Source organism: Exophiala bonariae (assembly GCF_035927105.1).
Source record: "Exophiala bonariae strain CCFEE 5792 chromosome Unknown scaffold_32, whole genome shotgun sequence".
NCBI lineage: Eukaryota > Fungi > Ascomycota > Eurotiomycetes > Chaetothyriales > Herpotrichiellaceae > Exophiala > Exophiala bonariae.
The window spans coordinates 404,557-424,363 of record NW_027042507.1 but is presented as its reverse complement, the minus strand read 5'-3'; the positions used below and the strand labels follow the sequence as shown (position 1 = coordinate 424,363).

General features: G+C 46.2%; 4 protein-coding genes across 4 annotated transcripts; 3 read left to right on the top strand and 1 right to left on the bottom strand.

Annotated features, from left to right (window-relative positions):
* Positions 1 to 8,264: 8,264 nt before the first annotated feature.
* On the bottom strand, positions 8,265 to 9,460 carry LTR84_008651 (uncharacterized protein; the record flags this gene model as incomplete). The annotated part of the gene is made up of 4 exons (XM_064852196.1): positions 8,265 to 8,342; positions 8,440 to 8,775; positions 8,821 to 9,360; positions 9,419 to 9,460. 4 exons carry the CDS (start codon positions 9,458 to 9,460, stop codon positions 8,265 to 8,267), a joined length of 996 nt encoding a protein of 331 aa, XP_064701793.1.
* Positions 9,461 to 10,291: 831 nt separating this feature from the next.
* LTR84_008650 (uncharacterized protein) lies at positions 10,292 to 11,122 on the top strand (the record flags this gene model as incomplete). Its single annotated transcript, XM_064852195.1, has 3 exons — positions 10,292 to 10,375; positions 10,423 to 10,657; positions 10,731 to 11,122. The coding sequence occupies 3 exons, from the start codon at positions 10,292 to 10,294 to the stop codon at positions 11,120 to 11,122; spliced, it is 711 nt and encodes a 236-aa protein (XP_064701792.1).
* Positions 11,123 to 13,685: 2,563 nt separating this feature from the next.
* Positions 13,686 to 14,617, top strand: LTR84_008649 (uncharacterized protein; the record flags this gene model as incomplete). The annotated part of the gene is made up of 4 exons (XM_064852194.1): positions 13,686 to 13,731; positions 13,791 to 14,340; positions 14,392 to 14,491; positions 14,546 to 14,617. The coding sequence occupies 4 exons, from the start codon at positions 13,686 to 13,688 to the stop codon at positions 14,615 to 14,617; spliced, it is 768 nt and encodes a 255-aa protein (XP_064701791.1).
* A 4,082-nt stretch (positions 14,618 to 18,699) lies between these two features.
* On the top strand, positions 18,700 to 19,560 carry LTR84_008648 (uncharacterized protein; the record flags this gene model as incomplete). The annotated part of the gene is made up of 1 exon (XM_064852193.1): positions 18,700 to 19,560. One exon carries the CDS (start codon positions 18,700 to 18,702, stop codon positions 19,558 to 19,560), a length of 861 nt encoding a protein of 286 aa, XP_064701790.1.
* Between the last annotated feature and the right edge of the window lie 247 nt (positions 19,561 to 19,807).

Sequence of the window (19,807 nt, the reverse complement as noted above, 5' to 3'; positions counted from 1 at the left end):
CTAGTATCATGCCAATCGCATTCCGACCTTTGCGCAACTTGGCTTGTGCTCAGTGTATGGTGTAACGTGGCGATGGCCAGATCGCATCGCCGCAGCACCTCGTGAGCGTCAGGATTGAGATTGTTGGCCCTAGGAGTGGACAATAACCGCTTATGTGACGCACTTAGTGCCATCGTTGCAAGATACAGAGCTCTCGATTGATTGATCAGCCATACAATCCAGCTCGTTTGCATGACCTTTCTTGAAGACTGTTGTAGCTGGAATTGCCAATTGAAGACCTCTTCAACATAGTACACAAAGAGTCTTGTTTCGTGAAAGCTTGTGACTGGAAGTGCTTTCAAGTCGATAGCTCGGAAAGCATTGGATCGCGATTTGTGAAACCGCAATGGACTAGTGGCGAGATATCCTTTATGTTCCCTTGGTAACAATCCCATAAGATTTTGATTACCCGCATGATCGAGGTACTTTCTCTGTTGTGTTTCCCGGGACTTTTGGTAGTGAATCCGTAGATTGTGGCCAGTATCATCGTTTGTCACATTTGATGAGTTAGGTAGATCTAGTGAAGTCATGTCTCGCCCACTGGTCACTTTTCTGCTCGGTAGTCGTTTCTCTGCTTGTTTTTATCGCTGAATACGCCGTTGCCGAACAGCATCGGCTACCTTTACCCTTACTGCTGCAAGGCGGGCTTCCTGGGCGGCACCCTCATCCATCCAGTCGGGTTTCCCTCCATACCCAAAGCAATCTAAACCTAAACTCTGGCATTTGAAACAGCTTGGGTGCAACTCATCGCACTTCTTCTTCCTTAGCCGACAAGTCCAGCAGCCGTCACGACTGCGAGTGTCCGCGCTCATCTAGTCCAGGCCAGTGCTTCTATAGTCGCGTGTAGTAATTGATCCTGCTTTCCAGCAATGAAGCTCCGTATTTGGACTTTTCGATCCGCCTTTTATAGCTATCTCTATGCATATACGAGCTCATGCAAACGAACGTTGTTAGATTCTTATAGTATTTAAGTGGCATTAGCGTCCGTAGCTGAAATTGTGCCTGGCCTACTCTCGGGCGCCCGGAAATGCGATCGAAGACCCCTCACATCCGGAAAGTAATCAGCAGACGACGAAGTCGTCTATGTAGGTCATTACTAACGCTTGCATGCTTATGTAGGGAAAGAGTCTCGCCGCTAGCTAGATTATCATTGCTCCCAGCCTTTGCTTGCCATAAAACACATTACCCTGTAATCTGCGACCTAGCACTAGACCTAAGCACTCTCAAATTACGCTGTCTGCTTCTGAACTTGTTTTAGTTGAACCTTGTGGCTGAAATTCCACAAAGAGGATTGTTTTTGAATTGCCTTGTTTCCAGGGCGTTTCGCAAGTGATGTTATTAGACTTGATTGCGTTTCGTGAACGGCGACACGTTTTATGAACGGCGACTCGTTTTATGAACGGAAATTTGTATTCGCGAAGCTTACAGATCAAAGTAACTCGTGATTTTTCTTGTAGATAGACCTCCCTTTCTAATGACCGCAATCCAGTATTAGTCGTACCAGATAGCTACAATGTTCCCAAACTCTTGGTACATCATTCTTGGAGTAATTCTAATTTCTATAATTCGCGCGAGCAAGGAGACATCTACACTTTTCAATTATAGTTAAAAGTATGCGTCCAAAGCAAGATTCCCATCTGATGGGTTCTTAAATCCACAGGATCACTTCTTTTCTCAGAACATTCTCGATATACCGGTATTCATCCTGAGTCCGGTATCGGAGTGCCTGCCTCCAAGGTTACAACGACGAAAAACGTCGTGGAGACTGCTCTCAACCGGACCGGTTTTAAAGAAGTATAATCAGTGCGAGGAATTCACCTCCCTGATGACCCGATATATGCATGCGCCTACAGTCATGGTTTGGTTATCGAGAAAGCCCTTCAGCACGACACTTTTCGACCTTTCCTAATCCTCGAAGATGACGTTATGGTCGAGCAACTCAGCAACTTTACTATCGACATACCTACAAATGCTGATGCCGTTTATTTATCGCAAAGCCGTTATGGCGTTGTGTTTGGAACGAATACTCGTGGAGGGTTATCGGCGCCAGGCGTGCTCCATTCTCCAACACAAGTTTCGAATATTGCACGTACCTACAACATGTTGTCGGCTTCTGCCGTCCTTATTCTGACCCAGCGATTTGCTCTCAATTGGCAGAGATGCTCGTTGGAAGCTTCCGTGCGGCATGGCCACGTTGATGTGCTTGTTGCATTTACTCAAAGAATGTATAATGTTTATGTGCAAATCAAGCCAATTTTTATCAATCGGAAAGCTTAGGGGGACTGGCAGCGGAAGCGGCAACTCGTGTCACCTTAGAAGGGAGCCGTGCTGTCAACGAAGACGAAATTGAATTCGAAGATCGGTCCCGCAGTGTTGCTGTTGACATAGCTAAGTCTGTAATGCGTGGTGCGCTTTAAAAGTGCTGGTCTAAGTATGGATGGAAAATCAACTACACCTCGTTAAGTGACGTTCCCAGAAGCAGAAGGATATGTTTCGGAGCCCAGTCCCAGCCTATTTAATTAAGTCACGATAGTTTACGACTTTGTCTGCTCACTTCGAAGGTCTCCTCTTTATATCAAACATATCCCTAATAGCGCCGTCATATCAAATAAACATAGAGAGCTATAATTTAGTGCCAAAAACGTAGAAAAAGCATATTCCGCTTGAAAAAAAGCATGGCTAGAATTGAATGTCGTATAGCAAAAACTTGTACCGTGCGTTCATTCGGCTTTCGCATTCTTTTCGCCTCTCAGAGAGGTAGAAGTGAAAATTTAGATAATGTATAAGAAAGAATAGATTCGCTATGGGAGCTAGTCAATCGTTGTGCATTGCTTATGTATATTTCAGTCTACACTTCTGAGCGAATCATACCGCCGTCCATGTACTCTTTCATAATGTTCCGATTTTGTAAGAAGGGCGGTAGGTTCACATGACATAACCTCTGCATGCGCCAAAAGGGTGTGGGGAAAACCCGGTCGTTTGCACGATCCCAAAAAGACCCAAACCGAGGCCCGTCGACGACAGATATGGCTTTCAAGTTGGAACAGAGTAGTGGTCAGGTGGAGGAGCCGAATATGTATCCCTCCAAGACCTCTAGTCAGTTCCAACAAAAATCTTTACCTTCAACACTCACCAACGAGTCTGGGAGGGCCTCTCGCTTCTCTTCTCCAACCCATTCCCCATTAGGCATTGCTGTCGCGGCAGGTACAATTAAAGCCAGCAGGACAAGCAGCTTCATCATCAAGACTGTTGTTGTTCCGACTAGTGACGTGTGCCAAATATAAAATGTTAATTGTAGTAGTAGAGTAGGCAGTTTCAATCGCAAGTTTGTCCGCAAAGCAGCAACATGGTCTGGCGCAGAGCTTTATATGATAGAAGCCTTTCGAGCATTCTACAACTGCCAGGATAATGACAGTCGGGACGCCCTGCCTAATCTGTAGGAGTGCTACATTGGTGCTATACCGAGATCATGCCTTGCCGTAGATTATAGTCTGTGTTTCATTCATGTGAGCTCAATTAGGCGTTCTGGGAATGGGTGTAACTGGCCAACTGAGTTTACTATTAGCCGATTGCTCTTTAACCGAAAACCCGCTTTTGATCGGATCTAATTCCGCTCGATGTATAGCCTTTTAGTGTATGAGGGAATGCTGGCTGTGATTCAAGCACCATGGGCTTTGTGAAAACTCAATCTTTCTCCACTAGACCTCCCCGTCAAATCTGCTCATCAACCCTAGTTTCCTTTCCCCCCTTCCCCAAAGGTCTTCAATGTATTTTGACGTCATAAGGGCCAAAGGAGGGAATGAAAAACTCGGTCAGCAGCGGAACTTTTTATGCTTCTCGGCCAACGAGCAACGGCGATTTGTGATAACGGAGCGTACGTATGCAGAACGTATATGTCCGAATGACACAACAAGGACGCAAACCGAAAAGTCGACGAGCTTCGTAGCGCAGGGATTGCTGACTGCCTATAACAGTATGACGATACGAAACATACTGACGGAATTAATGGCCGAGAGGAAAATGTAGAATCTCAGCCTCATTGAAGCAGCCTCTATGTTGCAGGTCTTGTACTCGGCAAACTCTCAACATGAGAGTGTGAGCATTTCCAGGCCTGCCGATAGCTTTTCCAACACTTTTTGCTTTCCTAAGCCATGCAACTGATAGCTGTGTATCAACACTACTAAAATTTCCTCGCCCCTCTGAAGCTAGAAGCAATTACGTACTTTTCGGCCATGCACACCCTGGATATTGTAGACGAGGAAGGCCACCTTCTGGGGAATCCTGAGAATGAAAAGCACAGCACAATCCTCAATTTTTTCAATCATACGGGGTTTCAATTTTTCATATAGTCGATTTATTCACTCTCCTTGGTTCTGGTAGCAACCTTAATCGCCGTTGTAACTCTTGTGTCGACCACAGAATTATCAAGCAACAGTCTGAGCCTATCGAAGCAACAACACAGCGAGACAGGGCCGGAGATTACTATCTCGTCTTCAATTTACAAGTTCGAGGACAACGTTACGTCTTGCGGGTTATCCCGCCAATCCGCTTTAAGTCGAGGCTGCGTATTTGGTATCTATTCCAACGTATGGATTCCACGCTTATGCCACAACGAGGTACTTTATCAGGATGCCCTGTCTAATTCGACACTACTTGCTCATCTAGGCTGGGGGGCCCCATTTATTTGGTATATCGATCTCAACATGACAGTCGCCGTGTCTGTAGAGAGTATCGCGTCCTTGGGTGTGTCGGTGGCGTATACTTCAGAAAAATTGCATGCTGCACACTGCTTATCTATGTGGAGGCTCGACATCGATGCAATCAGTCGACTGGCGACAGTAGGAAGCTCAGAGGTTTGGGTGAATGCAAAGGCGATTAAACAATCACATACTCACCATTGCAATCAAATAGTGGCGTGGCAGCAGTATCGTCACGGCGTAGCAATGGTCGAATTCGGATTCGGAACTTGTACACGTTTGGGCGGCAATGGGATACAGAAAGTTTGAAATACGGGTCCACGGCGGCGCGGAATAGTTACTCACCGCATAAGGGAAAAGGAATGCTATAGTCGCCGAGCACTAATTCATGGCTTTTCTAAGCGCTGGAAAGATCGATATGTATTAACCAGAACAACTACTCTCTCGTGCGCAATAACCCTCCCTTGTATGCCTATCGCGATAATTTATACTTGTAAAGGACAGCCCGAAACCCCAGATCTTAGCTAGTGGAGGATACGAAGTTATTTGGGAATTGAGGCTTAGCTGCAGCCTGCCTCTAGGGCCACAAGATGTGTGCTTCACGCTTCTTCTCGTTCATCAACAATAGAGAATCTGACGGTGATACTTGTCGAGCGGAGGCAGAACAGGTCTTCATGTAGAAACTATTTGGTACGAGCTCGGGCGAGTATTAGTTACAGTCCGTCTAAAGTTCCTGTGAATATTTGCGAATGAGAGAACGACCGCGGGAAAAGACTTTAACAATTAACAGACAAACCTGCAGGACAGTCTAGAAGATAAATTGCAATCGACAAAGCGCGACAGTCTTTGTCCTTTCGATGGTTTCCCCATCGGCTTTCCTTACTGCTACTCTAAACTTGTTGCCATCATGCATGCATATATAGCCTTTATAAGTCCAAGTTTTCTCGAGGTTATACACCACAGCGATTTGATCGCAATGGGATTGCGTTACCTTCTGAGTGGTTTGATCTCGAGACACTATCGGCGGTGATGGGGACCGTGGGTATCGTGGCACTAGGATGCTACTTTACATTTGCTAGCGATGATCCTGAGTTTTATTTTGCGAGCGAGTGCAAGACTCTCAGCGTTTGTTTCTGTTGCCCAGAGCCTCAATTTAGCGAAGTCTCTACAAGTGTGGACCTGTTCAAAGTCGGGAACAGATCGATTGGCGCCTGGAGCCCATATGACGGGTAGCGCTGTCAGATCCCTGCCGCATTGCACAACCTGGCGTAAATGATCTATACAGTGATCTAAAATCTTTATGTGAGCAATATCACCCCTACCTGTCTAGGTGCTAGAACACTTATCGACATGCAACCTCCAGTAGTCTTTGCCCTCTCGCTCGTCGCCATAGTAGGCAAAATACGTCGCCTTTCGAATTTTGTTGTGCAATAAGTGTCAGTAAGCCTCTACACTTGTACCATTGTACAAAGGATGATGTACAATACAATGTAAAGTGTGAAGAACATCGATACTGGTTGATCATTAGCTGTGAACAGTGCAGAGAGCGAGGCGTTGTACCCAGCACGATAGACTCCTTGTTCAGCGTCCAGAATGATTCCGCCGCCTATACCTCTCCCGGTGTGACCGTAAAGAGCGATGTAGCGACCTTAGCAGAATGTCAAAAATTCTCTCCACTCAGGCGAATCTTGCGCTTGGTGGTACTACATACCATGGATAAAGGCTTCCCATGCATCATCTATTTCTGATGACGGAAGCCCAACGTACTGGGGAACATCTGGGGCGATGTTTCGCTGGAGAATCCCGTTGCCGTCGTAGACCAACCCTCCAGTAAACTTTACCCTGATAACATCAATTGAAGACCGTGCTGGCCCTAGATATATAGTTAGGAGATGCTTTTCTCCAGAATATGGGGACATGGTCAATCACCTAGCTCAGTACCAAATCCGTTGTTGAACGATCGCGAGCCTTTTGTCAATATGCGATCTACAATGAGAACGAGACTTAATATGAATAGCAAAGCAGTCCCCAGTTCCCAAGGGTAACGGAATTTGTCGATCGACCTTCCTTGGACTTTTCGGAATAGTGCTGTCGGTTGTTTCCACAACTTCTTGTTCTTCTTCCACTGACACTGGTGCATAACGAGGATACAGCATTCTTCTAAAACCAAACATTTTTCGAGATTGATTATCTGAAAGTATTATGAGTCATTGCAGTTCAGGTATACACATATTATATATCACTTCCCAGAAGCACTGCAGGCCTAATTCTATTGGTGTCCATGAATAACCTCCAGCCTCATCTAGCTCTTTGCTCGAACACATAACACCGGTGCATCCGTGCACGCTCCTTGACTTACTAACACAGTCTAGTGATAGGTTATTAGAATTCAAGCATAAAAACATAGGGCTTCGAATCGCACTTCCTTTTCCGCTTATCGCTCCACGCGCTGACTTTGTGAGGTAAGCGTATAGTCTACGGGGCTGGATTACTTCCCTGAATTGCAGTAAGACATATTGGTTTATGCTTGGTCATTAACTACCGTGCCTTATGGCTAGCGATTCGGGTGGTGTTTAGTAAAGTTCTACTTACTACTCGCCGAAGAAGTAGTCCTAATCAAACAGGGAATAGTGCTATTTCAGTACGCCATATTTATAATCAAATAAGGGATAGTTCCGCATACCTTTTGCCCATCCTACGTGGTCTTGATTACTAACCCTATATACCAACCCGAACTAAGGCGTACTCTCGTTCTTTGTACCTAAAGGTGTATAAAATGAGAACATATTGAAACAGTTCCTCAAATAAGATGTTCTGCTGGCTTTGGAGCATACGACTAAATATCTGGCTTTAATTCTGAACCTCATGTCTCAACTACAATACTTTTCGCGTGCTGGAAAGGGAGAATGGGCACGACAAACGCTCTACTTTAATGAAGCAGTAGCGTATAATGGTAGCTTAAAGCTCTCCGGAACAAGTAAGTCGCACAGCCCTTGCGGTAAGGTGCAATATAGCTGACCTAGCGCAGCTGGTGACCATCCGATTACGCGTGAAATGCCAGCATCCCTTGCTGAGAAGATACACCAAACATTCTCCAATATCAACGACATTATTCTACAGGCCACGGTTAAATTGTCACCATCCTCAACCACGACTAAGTTAAATGGCTGGGAGAAGGTTTTTCAACTTAGATCATACCACGTTGGCCTAAAGGATACACGAAAAGAAACAGTAGATCTTATGCTCAAAGAAATGCGCCGATGGTGCCCTAGCCATCAGCCGACATGGACTATGGTTGGAGTTGAAACGTTAGCTTTAGAGCAGCATCGAGTTGAAATCGAGGTTGAGGCGTATTTATAACTTAAGTGGAAATATATAGGATAACTATACTTTCTTGTGAGAATAAGCTGAGGCTGTAGCACCCTCTTCTTGTAGCTGATAACTATAGAGCCTTCGGTTCTTACTCTTATTCTGAAGGCGATAACGCGTTAAAGTTTGCCCAAATACTTTGTAGTACGTCCATTATCATTATTTCAGAAGAGGTGACCAGTCTGCCTGTCTAATATAGTCCTCAATAGTGGTAACCTCATGTAAATCAACGCCGAGCTAGGACTTATCAGCATTGTAAAATTGCAGAAGATCACCGTAGGAGCGGAAGGGTGAACTTTTTGTGGAGTGATCAGACCAAGAAAGTATGACTTACATCTTGTGCATAAATGACGGATGGATCTGATCCATCATACCCAAAATCTTGGGCATACGCGTACATTTCGGCCATTTCTTCACCGTATCCGCCTGGTGCGAGCTGTGCATGCTCAGCGACCGTAGTTTTCGCAAAGCTGGCAGGAACTCCAGTGATTTTACTCCATAAATTGACATAATCTGACCACGCAATACGCTTGCTAAATGCAAGGACGTTCTTACCTGGCCCAACCTCGGCTATGGCTCGAACGTAGTAGCCTGCGTCAGACGGAATAACCAGAGGAATCGGTATGTCTCCATCACCAGGCACATTCAAAAGCAGAGTACCGTCTGGTTGCTATCGTGCTTCAGTGGTAGCTCAATGACTCCGTGATGTACTCACCTTGGACCATGGTACTGCGGCTTGACCCCAGCGCCAGTTGTCGATGAACAGGCCCATTTGTAGAATGGACATTCTCTCGGCCAATTCTGGTAGCTTGTTGTGGATGTAGTCGACCACGTCAGCTTTGGAATCGAAATGATAAACACCACGATATTTGCCATCACTCCATTTTTTGGCTGCGGAGAGAGATGACCAAACAAAGAGCTGTAAGCCATCGACGGTAGCCACAGCATCGGCGATGTTTTTACCTTGACTGTACTCCAACTCGTAGCACCACTCTCGCAGGGTCTGACCCGGTTTCAGTCTCTGCCAGTCTTCATCGGTAGGATTGATGAAGTTTGCCGGGAAAACAGTGTTCCCAAACACCACGTCGGCACCGGCTACGGCAGCTTTGATTGTCTCCACATCATTGACATCTCCTTGCACAATTTCGACACCTTGTGCCTGAAATCCTTTGGCCGCTGGTTGTGAGATATTGCGAGTGACTCCTCGTATCCTCCAACCCGGGATCCCAAGAAACACCCTTGCAACGGATCCGCCCTGTGATAAGGATCATCAACATTGTTCCGCGGTTTCCACCGGTCGTGGAACATAGTACCTGATTTCCCGTAATGCCGATGACTACGAGCAATTTAGCCATCTTTATAGTTTGGTGTATGCTGCTGAACTCAGCCCAGAGCTATGGCTAGTGTGTAAATCTTGAGTAAATTCGTTCAGATAGGTTTGAGATAAAGAGCTAAGGAATTAGGTGGGGCAGATCGCAACACATTGAGCTAAATAGAGATTCTCCAACAAGTATTGTGATAAAAAATTTATCGCTGGCTTACAAGCAACGCTGTTTGCTTGGTCGTACAAGGACCTTCTGAATTCCGACGTGCGAGATTGGGCATCTGCAAAATTCAAAGAGGGATGATGGATCGTACATATAGTCCGAGGCGTTCAAGTTGATTATGCGCCGATTGCCTAGCTGAGTATAGCGCTTTCCACCTGAAAATCTCTCATTGACATCAGTGTTGAAGACAAGCTGAATTGCTTCGTACCTTACCTGCCGCTGGGCTTGCAAAAATCAGAGAGATTTTGGGCACACCTACACAATTTTGTCTCGGAATTTGAGGTTATGTGACTAATTGCTCCGACTCCTTCCAACGTTGGATGGTGGTCATCTATGCAGACTGCCCAAAGGAGGCAAAGGCCCTGGTAGTCAACAGGGATGAGTCATCTTGCAACACTATTATGGAAGGCTGCATCATCTGAGTGCTGCTATGGTCGCTGCCGGTGCGTTCTCTATGGAGTGATTCATTGTAGCTTGCGGTAACGGCTTAAATCGCAACTGACTTCACTGGTAACCTCTGGGAAGATATATACCAAAGTCATTCGCTTCTATGCCTCACAAATACATCAATCCAGCATTATTAGCAGACCTCAGATCATTGAATTTGACTTTCACAAGAGACACAACCCAAACACTGCCATGGCTCTCCGTCCAAAGGTCTTGTTTGTAGTTACGTCGCACGATCAACTTGGCAATACAGGTCGAAAGACCGGATGGTATTTGGTGGGTATTTAGAAGCTGTAAGACTGGCAGACACTAACTTGGAACAGCCAGAAGGGGCGCACCCTCATGAAGTTCTAGCACCATATGCAGATATCATTTGGGCTTCGCCAAAAGGCGGTATCACCCCTCTTGACCCAATGTCTGATCAAGTGGACGATGATGATCTCCTGACAAGGAATTTTCTCCTCAAGAAGGAGTCTTGGAGGTCATCAGAGAAGCTGGCGAATTTCCTGGGTCGAGCAGACGAATTTGAAGCGGTCTTTTATGTTGGCGGATGGGGTCGTACGTATCAGCCCATTCTTCTCCATTTGGCAATAGCAGAACTGTTGTCAACTGACTTCTGAACCGTTCGCAGCAATGTTCGATCTCGCCACTGATTCTGGCTCGCATCAACTCATAAACGAGTTTTACGCCGCCGAGAAAATTGTTAGCTCCGTTTGTCACGGCCCTGGGGCTTTGGCAAAAGTCAAGTTACCATCAGGCAAATACTTTCTCGATGGTGAACCCGTGACAGGCTACTCAAATGTGGAGGAAGGCATGGCAGGCGTAGTCGAAGTAATGCCGTTCAGTTTGGAAGATGCGTTACAAACAGCATCCGGCGGCCACTACAAAAAGGCTACGGAACCATTAGGTGTGAACGTAGTTGTTGCGAGAGGTGGAAAGTTGATCAACGGACAAAACCCAGCATCAGCGGGACCAACGGCAGAAGCCATTTTAGCTAGCCTGAAACAGTCTGGAAAGATCTAGATGACAGGTCATGAATCGGCTATGGCTAAGAGATTAGATGCCAGCTCTTCACAATCATACCTGATTCATGACAAGGCAACGGGTCTCCGTGTTTTATCCCGAGAAAACCGAGGGCAGCTAGCGCCAACACCGTCCATTTCTCAGCATACTTAGGTCATCAGAGCCTGGTTACTCAGAGAAGGATCCCGGTGTTCGATTAAAAGCAGCTAAATGTGTTCCGTAAAGAGAGCATTGACCTTCAATAATTGAGTAGGAACCAGCTAATAGTCCGTCGTCCTTAGACGGGACGAAAGAATTTTGAGGTTGCCTCTCGGCTTCTCTAGTGCCAGTAAGGCCCTTTCCCTACGTCCGTAGTGATATATCCGATGCATCATCAGTATCCTGTTCGATATTACTTATGGACTTAGTTTCACAGAAACACCTCCTATCAGACAAGAAGACCTGCCACTATGACATTCCAACCTGCAGTTGTCTCCTTACTCTCGGTCAACAAGACACCTGAGCGTGCCGTGCTGCTAGTTGCACAGATGATAGAAAAGCTTCAGGAGGAATATGACGTGGTTCACATTTCAAATTCAAGGAGTAGGTGAATTGGAACTTGCGTTTTCCCTTGATATTTTGGACTAATCACTCGATAGCAATCGAAGACTTGGAAACAATTATTGAGTCTTTAGTACAACCACCAGGCTTGATGGTACGAGCATATGGCACTATGTTGCCGTCTCCATGTGCGCGGTGATTGCTAAAGTCTGAGACTTAGATATGCTCTAGCCAGTGGACCGACCAGGAGCAAAGTCAGGCAAATTCGATTGCATTGAGAATTCTACCTTCTGTTAAAATTGTAAACATCCCATCTGGACTCGACGCAAGGGAAGGAGGGGATGCTATCGTCGATTTCTTGGTGGAGGCAGTTAAGAAGTCTGGCATTCCGAAGCGTGTTTTAGCCAACTCTGATATCTAGAGGGATATACACCGAGCTATGTACGAGTCTTGGTGCTGATCCAACATTGACTTATATGGATGACTATTTCGCATCCTTTGCTGGAAGACTCATGGCTCAAGTGGACTGTCAAACCAAACTTCCAGTCGATATCTGGGACTTCATGGGAGTAGGCGTACTATCAATACCTACTGTAGCTATCTGTGTCCTGAAAGTGTTCACATGCTGGGGCCTTTCTACATTTGGACTTGCTCCTTTTCCACATAATGCGTCTCCCATTCTTCAGCTCGTCGATACCATTGCTCTTTCATGGGCTTGTCCAAAAGAAAACCGTGCTTGCGAAACATACCACCTTTGACAAATACGATTTCTGTTTGCCCAGTAATCGTGGTCAAGATCGGCCTAGTATAGATCAGTGTTCAAAATCTCTATCCGAAGGTTAAATTTGGTTGAGCTTACGATCCGCACGTGGGACAGAAATGTCTGTTGGATTCGTTACCTGCAGCTGTCGGAGAAGTGTATACACTGGTAGCTGCTTTACCATCCACGATAACATATTTGGCTGGAATAACAATGTTCACCGCAAACCTGCCGACCAGAATGTTTAGATGATTAGTAAGCGCTTCAACTTGCACAATGCTTATGGGAGCATGTGAAGGATATACGTACAGTGACCCTCCGGACGCCCGGCAGTCTAAACAATGGCAGAGTGAAACTTTGAGTCCAGTGTCAGGCTTGGTCAGCTTTACCGTTATGCCACCACAATTACAAGTGCCTTCCATCTTGTGATGCTAAAAATCAAGCCTTGGTGAACCACCAGAATCAATGTGCGGAGACATCCACTTATACGGATGAGTTTTATAGCGCGACTTGGGAAGAAGAATGCAATGGAAATGCGCATTTTTAAGTCCATTTCCAATTTATTCGTAATGAAAACCTCGATCCGATGAAATTTTTTTTGCTCGCAATCGCAAGAGGTGCCTCCAGGATCTCAATCTATTGAAAATCCATGAATAGAATAGGATTCACCTGAAATCCGTCTCCCTCCTCAGTCCAGACCGCAAGGGAACAACCTGGGACGCGGACGCCAAAATGCGACGACTTGTCAATTTTTAAGCTCTGCGGCGAATAAGCCGCATATTCCAATGATTTCAAACTACACATTTTCCCACTAGCATGAGCGGAGTGGCTCTCGAAAGGCTGATTATGAGACGAGATCTTGCAACGGATATCTGAAAAGACAATTCAAGACGTACTCCCAGATTTGAAACCTTTACTTCCGTGAATTTAGCCCTGATATTAGACTCAAAAGTCAGCACTTTAAAGCTTACCCGTTTTCCTTGGTAATCCGAGCGAGCGGCCGCTATATACCGATCTGGCTTGGTGGCGCCGCCACTGCGCTGAACCTTCCTCGCTTAGTTATCTTACTTATTCGTATCTTTCGAACGTCACTATCCACTCCGCCGCTACACACTAAGCAGCAATGAGCTGAGCTTTAGGGCGACATACCCCAATAAAAGGCAAATAGATATCCATCTGCTGCAATGATAAAGAATACCATGCGTCTTGCCTGTCGTCACACAGTCTCGCAAGTGATCAGGAACACAATCACAATCCAGCACTATGGGGGCGGACACATTCAATGTAGTCATTACTGGAGCAAATAAAGGTGAATTTCTTTGCCTCGTCGCCTTGAACTCAAGCAGCCATGTTGACTCCATGAACCAGGGATCGGCAGGGTTTTGGTCGAGGAGTATCTCTCACGTCACAACACCACTGTAATCGCAGCAGTGCGCGATCTTGGCTCCGCTGCGAGAGCCTTCGAGAGCCTCTCTGTTGGAGCAAAAAGATCTTTGATTCTCGTGAAAATCGACAGCATGTCCGAGACGGATGCCCATGATGCTGTTGAAGCTTTACAAAAGACGTATGGTATTGGTATGATTGATCTTCTGATCGCCAATGCCGGTATGGGAAATGCGTATGATGCAGCCGCTTCCACTCCACTTAACAGCCTGACCACTCACTTCCTCGTGAACGCAGGCGGTCCTCTGCTGTTGTTCCAAGCATTTCGACCACTGTTGCTTGCTGCGTCTGAGTCAAGCGGGCATAGTATGCCCAAATTCGTGGTACTTAGCAGTGCGATTGCCAGTCTTACCCAAACGGGACAATTTCCTTTGAAGTCGACTGCGTACGGTGCATCCAAAACGGCAGTAAATTTTATCACCCAGAGGATCAATGCGGAAGAAGAATGGCTGATCACATTTCCGATCAGCCCTGGGTGAGTCGATATTAATTATATGAGCGAGTGAGTAATCTGACTTGAGAACAGTTGGGTACAGACAACCATGGGGGATACAGCGGCAGGAGTTGTGGGCATGTCCCAAGCTCCACTAACAGCGCATCAGAGTGTTAGTGGCATCATGAGGGTGGTAAGTTACCGTGCCTCATTATTATATGAATATTGTTGATAACCAGCAAACTAGATCGATGGTGCAAAACGATCTGAAGCAGCTGAGCGCTTTGTGGACTATGATGGTAATACCATTCCGTGGTAGAACTGATACATCAAGGAAACCTTATCACTACGGGCATCTATTGAAGCATGTTTATTTTCCGTTGAGTGCATCCAATGTAGGTGTAGAAGTGTTGAGTCCAGAAGAGCTGAACCTCCCGGTTTCACACTCATATAAAATCCTATACTCGTAACCAAGCCCTGAGGAGGTAGAACTCATCTTGGATTTTGTGGAGACGAGAAGTCTTCTACCTAGGGATATGCTATACAAAGGGCTGTTAATCATTGCTGGAGAAATATCAGTTCAATAAATTAGGCAAGGATCACTGCATTCACCATGTTGGCGATCCCTGATCAGGGGCTTGGCGATGCAGAAGATGGAATGAAAGCCCTCTAGATTTCATACTTCCTGTAGCTTGGCGAGCGGACGAAAATAGCAGGCCCGCGCGAAACATACCATTCTTATGTCATGGCTCCTTTGCCTCTGAATGTGAATGTCTCTATCAAGCAACCCTCAAAGGGTCGATTAATACTAAGCTGAAGCAGCTACAACCCAACAACAGATAAATTGGGAGTCAAGGAAATGCCTCTTCCCATGATCAGCAACAAGCCTCCCGAATGTCCTTCCCGACTGATGGAATTATTCAACCAAATATCGAGAAAACTCAGCAGGTGACTTCCCCAACCCACCGGCACCTATCTGGACTGCGACGTGCATTGTGTGGCATTTCACGCAACTTGAGGGGCAGAAACAGCCCTATGAGACCGTATTGCATGGACCGAGATGGCTAACACCACTCTGCCAATGATCACGCACAATTCGTGTTGAAGGATCAGGCTCTTGTTATGCGGACATCCTTTGGGCTCCCACTTTCGACTTCCTGCACAAGAGACGCTAGCTTATGGCCATATATATTAGCTTGAAACGTAACTAACACTCCGGGTACCAGAACTTAAGGTCTCTCGGGCCGAAACTGGGCTAGATACATTTTATTGTGTGGCAAGGGATGTCGAGTTATACTACCACTGCAATCCAGTGCTGAAAGTAGACAAAGCTTGCACTGTTCAGATTCGCTTTAATTTCTTGCTTGTCGCACAACTTCAGAGATGCGAGTTAAGTCGATAATGTTGGGAAAGCTATGGTGGTCGGACCTGGCCCGACTGGCCTCACTGTGGCTTTGATGCTGGATCAACGGGGTGTTGAGGTTGAAGTCCTTAAAAGCGTGCTATAAATCGATTAACGTCCAAGAAGGGTGGTACATGGACCACCAGCAGTCCAGTGAGTGTTATCTAGAATTGATCGACAGCGCAGTGGGGAATGCGGCCGTGGTTGGACCGGGCTGATTCATTGATAGGGTTATGAAGAGAGCAGGAGTTCTTGGTGTAATTCGAGCCAAGACTGTCGATACTCGAGAGGTATCTTGGAGGACCTTGAAAGGGGAATTCGTTGGTCGTTTGAGCGGATCAGCAGAAGATAAATTGCCAGATCGTTCGGTTATCTTCCCTGTCCACAAGATGTCAAATCTTCTCTTCGAGCATGTGCAAAAGTTCCCAACCATATCAGTCCTATTTTCTCGTCAAGTTGTGAGAGTAGGCCAGAATGACGAGAAGGCATGGGCTGAAGCGGAAGTGGGTGATCAGATCAAAACCATCAAAGGCAGTTTTGTGGTTGGTTGTGATGGGGCTGGTAGTGGTGTCAGGTCTGCAACCTTTGGTGAAGAATTCCCTGGATTCACTTGGCCTCAACAACTCATCGCAACAAATGAATGTGCGCTGCACAAACTTGAGATAGCGCTAGTACTAACATTTGAACAGGTGAGAATAGATATCGATAAGCATAACTGGTCAGATTGTCAGTGGATTATGCATCCATAAAATTGTGGTGTTGTTGCTCGGCTGGAGGACAATGGCCCGAAGCAAATCTGGAGAATGAGTTCGAACTCTCCAGGTGAACGCTCTCTCACTGAGACTCTCATTGGAAGAAGTGAGAGAGCGATCACCTGGAGAGTTCGAACTCATCCTGCCGGGAAACCCAAACCTGAAGAATATCAAGTCTTGAGGATTAGTCCGTTCACCGTGCATCAAAGGTGTGTCCCTAAGATGCGAAATAGTGGGATTCTCTTAACTGGAGATGCTGCTATTCTTGCAGCACAGTGTAAGTGTTGAAACAATTATGTCTGTCCGATGCTGATATTCGCAAAGGGTGGCCTGGGACTAACTGGAGGTCTCTCAGATATTGGCAGTTTTGTTGATTGTTTCTACGGCATGTTGGACAAGAAGACGGGCCCCGAGATCTTAATCAGATCATCCACATTGCTTTGCACCCGTCTCTGGATTTGAAGGCATACAGAATGTTGGAGGGACAGAAGGGAATGGTACCGAGTTTTCTGACCAGAAAAAAGCTCTAGACTTAGTCTCGGTAGCCTCTAACTCAAGAGTCGTGTCCTGAGTACCTAGATCACCCGCACCACGATGAAGCAGTCGTGAGTGTCTCAAGACTAGCATGGAAAGTATCCAGAATCGCTTGAAGTGTCATGTGTACAGCGCACGTTGAGCTTGTACGAACGACCAACCGTGACCTAGACACGATTCCGAGTGGAAATTCGTACTCATCCGAGCTCTCAGATCGCTATTTGGATGGTTCTGCAGTCTCATGCATGATTAGTCAACGAAGAAGGTGGATATCTGATGACTTCGCATCGCCGTTAGCAAATCTGAAGATCTCGTGGTGATAAAGTCCTCATTCTCATCGTATTGCGACAGCTTCTTCCAGCATCGAATACACGTTACCATCACCGAAGCTAATTCTTCAAATCGCACAAAAGTCCATGGACTCGAGAAGGCCTGGATCGATTCATCCAACTATTGCGAGGAATATATCACACAGATCAAGACTATCATTGTATCCTAATTGACTGGGCTCATTCGAAACAGTCCATGCACATCTGACAGCAACTTTTGAACACAATTTTGTTCCCTACGGGCTCAGCCCTCTGGTATTGCGGCATAGATGCTTTGAAATACTGTGCGTCATGGGAGGGGCGTGTGTTAAGGGTGTCATAAAAAATCTGTGAGCCGAAATCGAGAAATTTCGAGGTCGGCTGGGGCTGAAAGAGGGTTTCGGCAGTCGCAAGCATGGATGCTGAGGATATCTTGACACTGTTTGCATCGGAGGAAGCTTCACTGGGGTATTGCAGAGAGACAAAATAAGCGGCTACTGTGCAACTTGACGGTGGGAATGAGGGTTGGAATCAGCCGTCATTCGATCGGACCCCAAGGCTTCAACGTTGTTCTTGATTCCATTCGTTTCAGCCGGATGGTTTTTCGCATGAAGCCTTTTTGATCCATTCATGCCATCTCATACCAAGATTATTATATGCACAGCGGAGCCATGCAGAGGGTTGCTTGGAGATCTGAGATGAGACATACCACAAGTGGTGTACGTTCTGAATCCGACACTACAGACGCACGCATTTCAAGTCGAAGGTTGTGAAGCAGTCGAAACGGTTTGGCGATGGGTTGGAAATTTTTCGTGCAGGAGGACTTGAAGTGAGAAGAATTGGATGGGACTATTGGGATAGGTGAGAGGGGAGATGACAGGGTAGCGAATTGCCCTGTACCTTCATCAGCAAAACACCATGAAGGCTTGAAAGACCTGCGGAATAATGACAGGATCAATGAATCGTGGTGAAAAACATACCATGATTGGACCTCTGAGCGGCCAAGAAGCATTTATATTGGTGCTGATAAGAGCCATGAGGATTGAGAGTGGGACATTCGTGGTTCGTGCGCTGCATTGAGGCTGACTTTCGTTCAAGTTTGCATGGCAACATGGATGGAAAGCAGGTTAACTGACATTGCTAGTTGCCAACTGGGATCAGGAATATCTTATGACCGAAGAAGATGAATTCGGAACCGGGACAATTGTCACAACTTCAAGTTGAATGTCAACGTGACAGTGAATGATTGCCTGTGCCAAAGGAGAAGTTTGGAAGTCACCTCATCCTCATCCTCATCCTTCAACCGAAATTTCATTCCAACCCTCACAATCCTTCTTCTTCTGTTTCTCTCCACCATCCTTCATGTTCCAAATTCTCCTTCACTAAAACACTTCCACATTCAACCATGCCACAGCAACCATTCGATGCCAACCAATGGCTTGATGACAATATTATCATTGATAATCCGCCAAATTCAAGTCCTCATATTCAGATCACCTATCCTCTCCCTTCTTTGGCATCGAGGCCGGTCTTCACTAGTCTACCTTTCAGATCAAGACAAATGACTCCCGTTCAAGATCTCACATTACTACTGGCCCCCATCGGAGGCTTGCGTCAACCTCATTTCCCTCTTAGTCTACTAGTACCAGTCCCTACTGACGTTGGCAATGTTCGCCCGACTGATCAGTTGTACCAAGACACAATGTTGAAAATGTGTTCAGACTCTCTTCACCCTCGACGATGCTACAATCCTCACAAGTGCATCCCATCTGGCAAAATTCACAAGTGTATCAAGTGGCCTGAGCATGGATGCAACCAACCTTTTCTCCATTATCTCTGGGTTCATGTCCTACCAGGATGCCCCAACAAAAACCCCAAGGATGATCAGAAGGATTGTGGACACAAACACATCACCAAGGGAGGGATACCACAGTATAGTTGCTTTCAATTGGTGACTGTTGCCCATATCAAGTCAACATGCAAGAAGATCCAGTTGACGGGATTCTGCTGGAAACACGACGGCTTCGAGCCAACCGAGGAAGAAAAAGTCCAGCAGGAAGAATTGGACGCCGAGAATGAGAGAAAGGGCATCATTGAGCTTCCTGGATGCAAGTATGGACATGACATGCGTGTGGTTCGTATGGAAATCCTGCAAGAGAAGAATCGACTGTCAGCGGAGAGGTCAGTGGCATCCGGGAATGTGATTAAGGGAGGATCCATGATTCGAGGTAATGCTGAAGCCATGTCAGTGGCGAGATGTATGTGAGCATGGTCAAATTGCAGCTCATCTCCAACCATCACCGGTCCTTACCGGCACAGGCTTGAAGGACCACATGAAATGAATCGACAGCCTATTGACAACCATTTTCCTGTGACATGGCCGTATCGTCTAGGTATCTCATGAATATACCAGAGATTGTAATCTCCATGTCCATTCTGCATCCAATAATGAAGTTCAATTACAATATTCGTTCCACAAGTTGAACGGACTTATCCAGCCCCGATTGACTTCT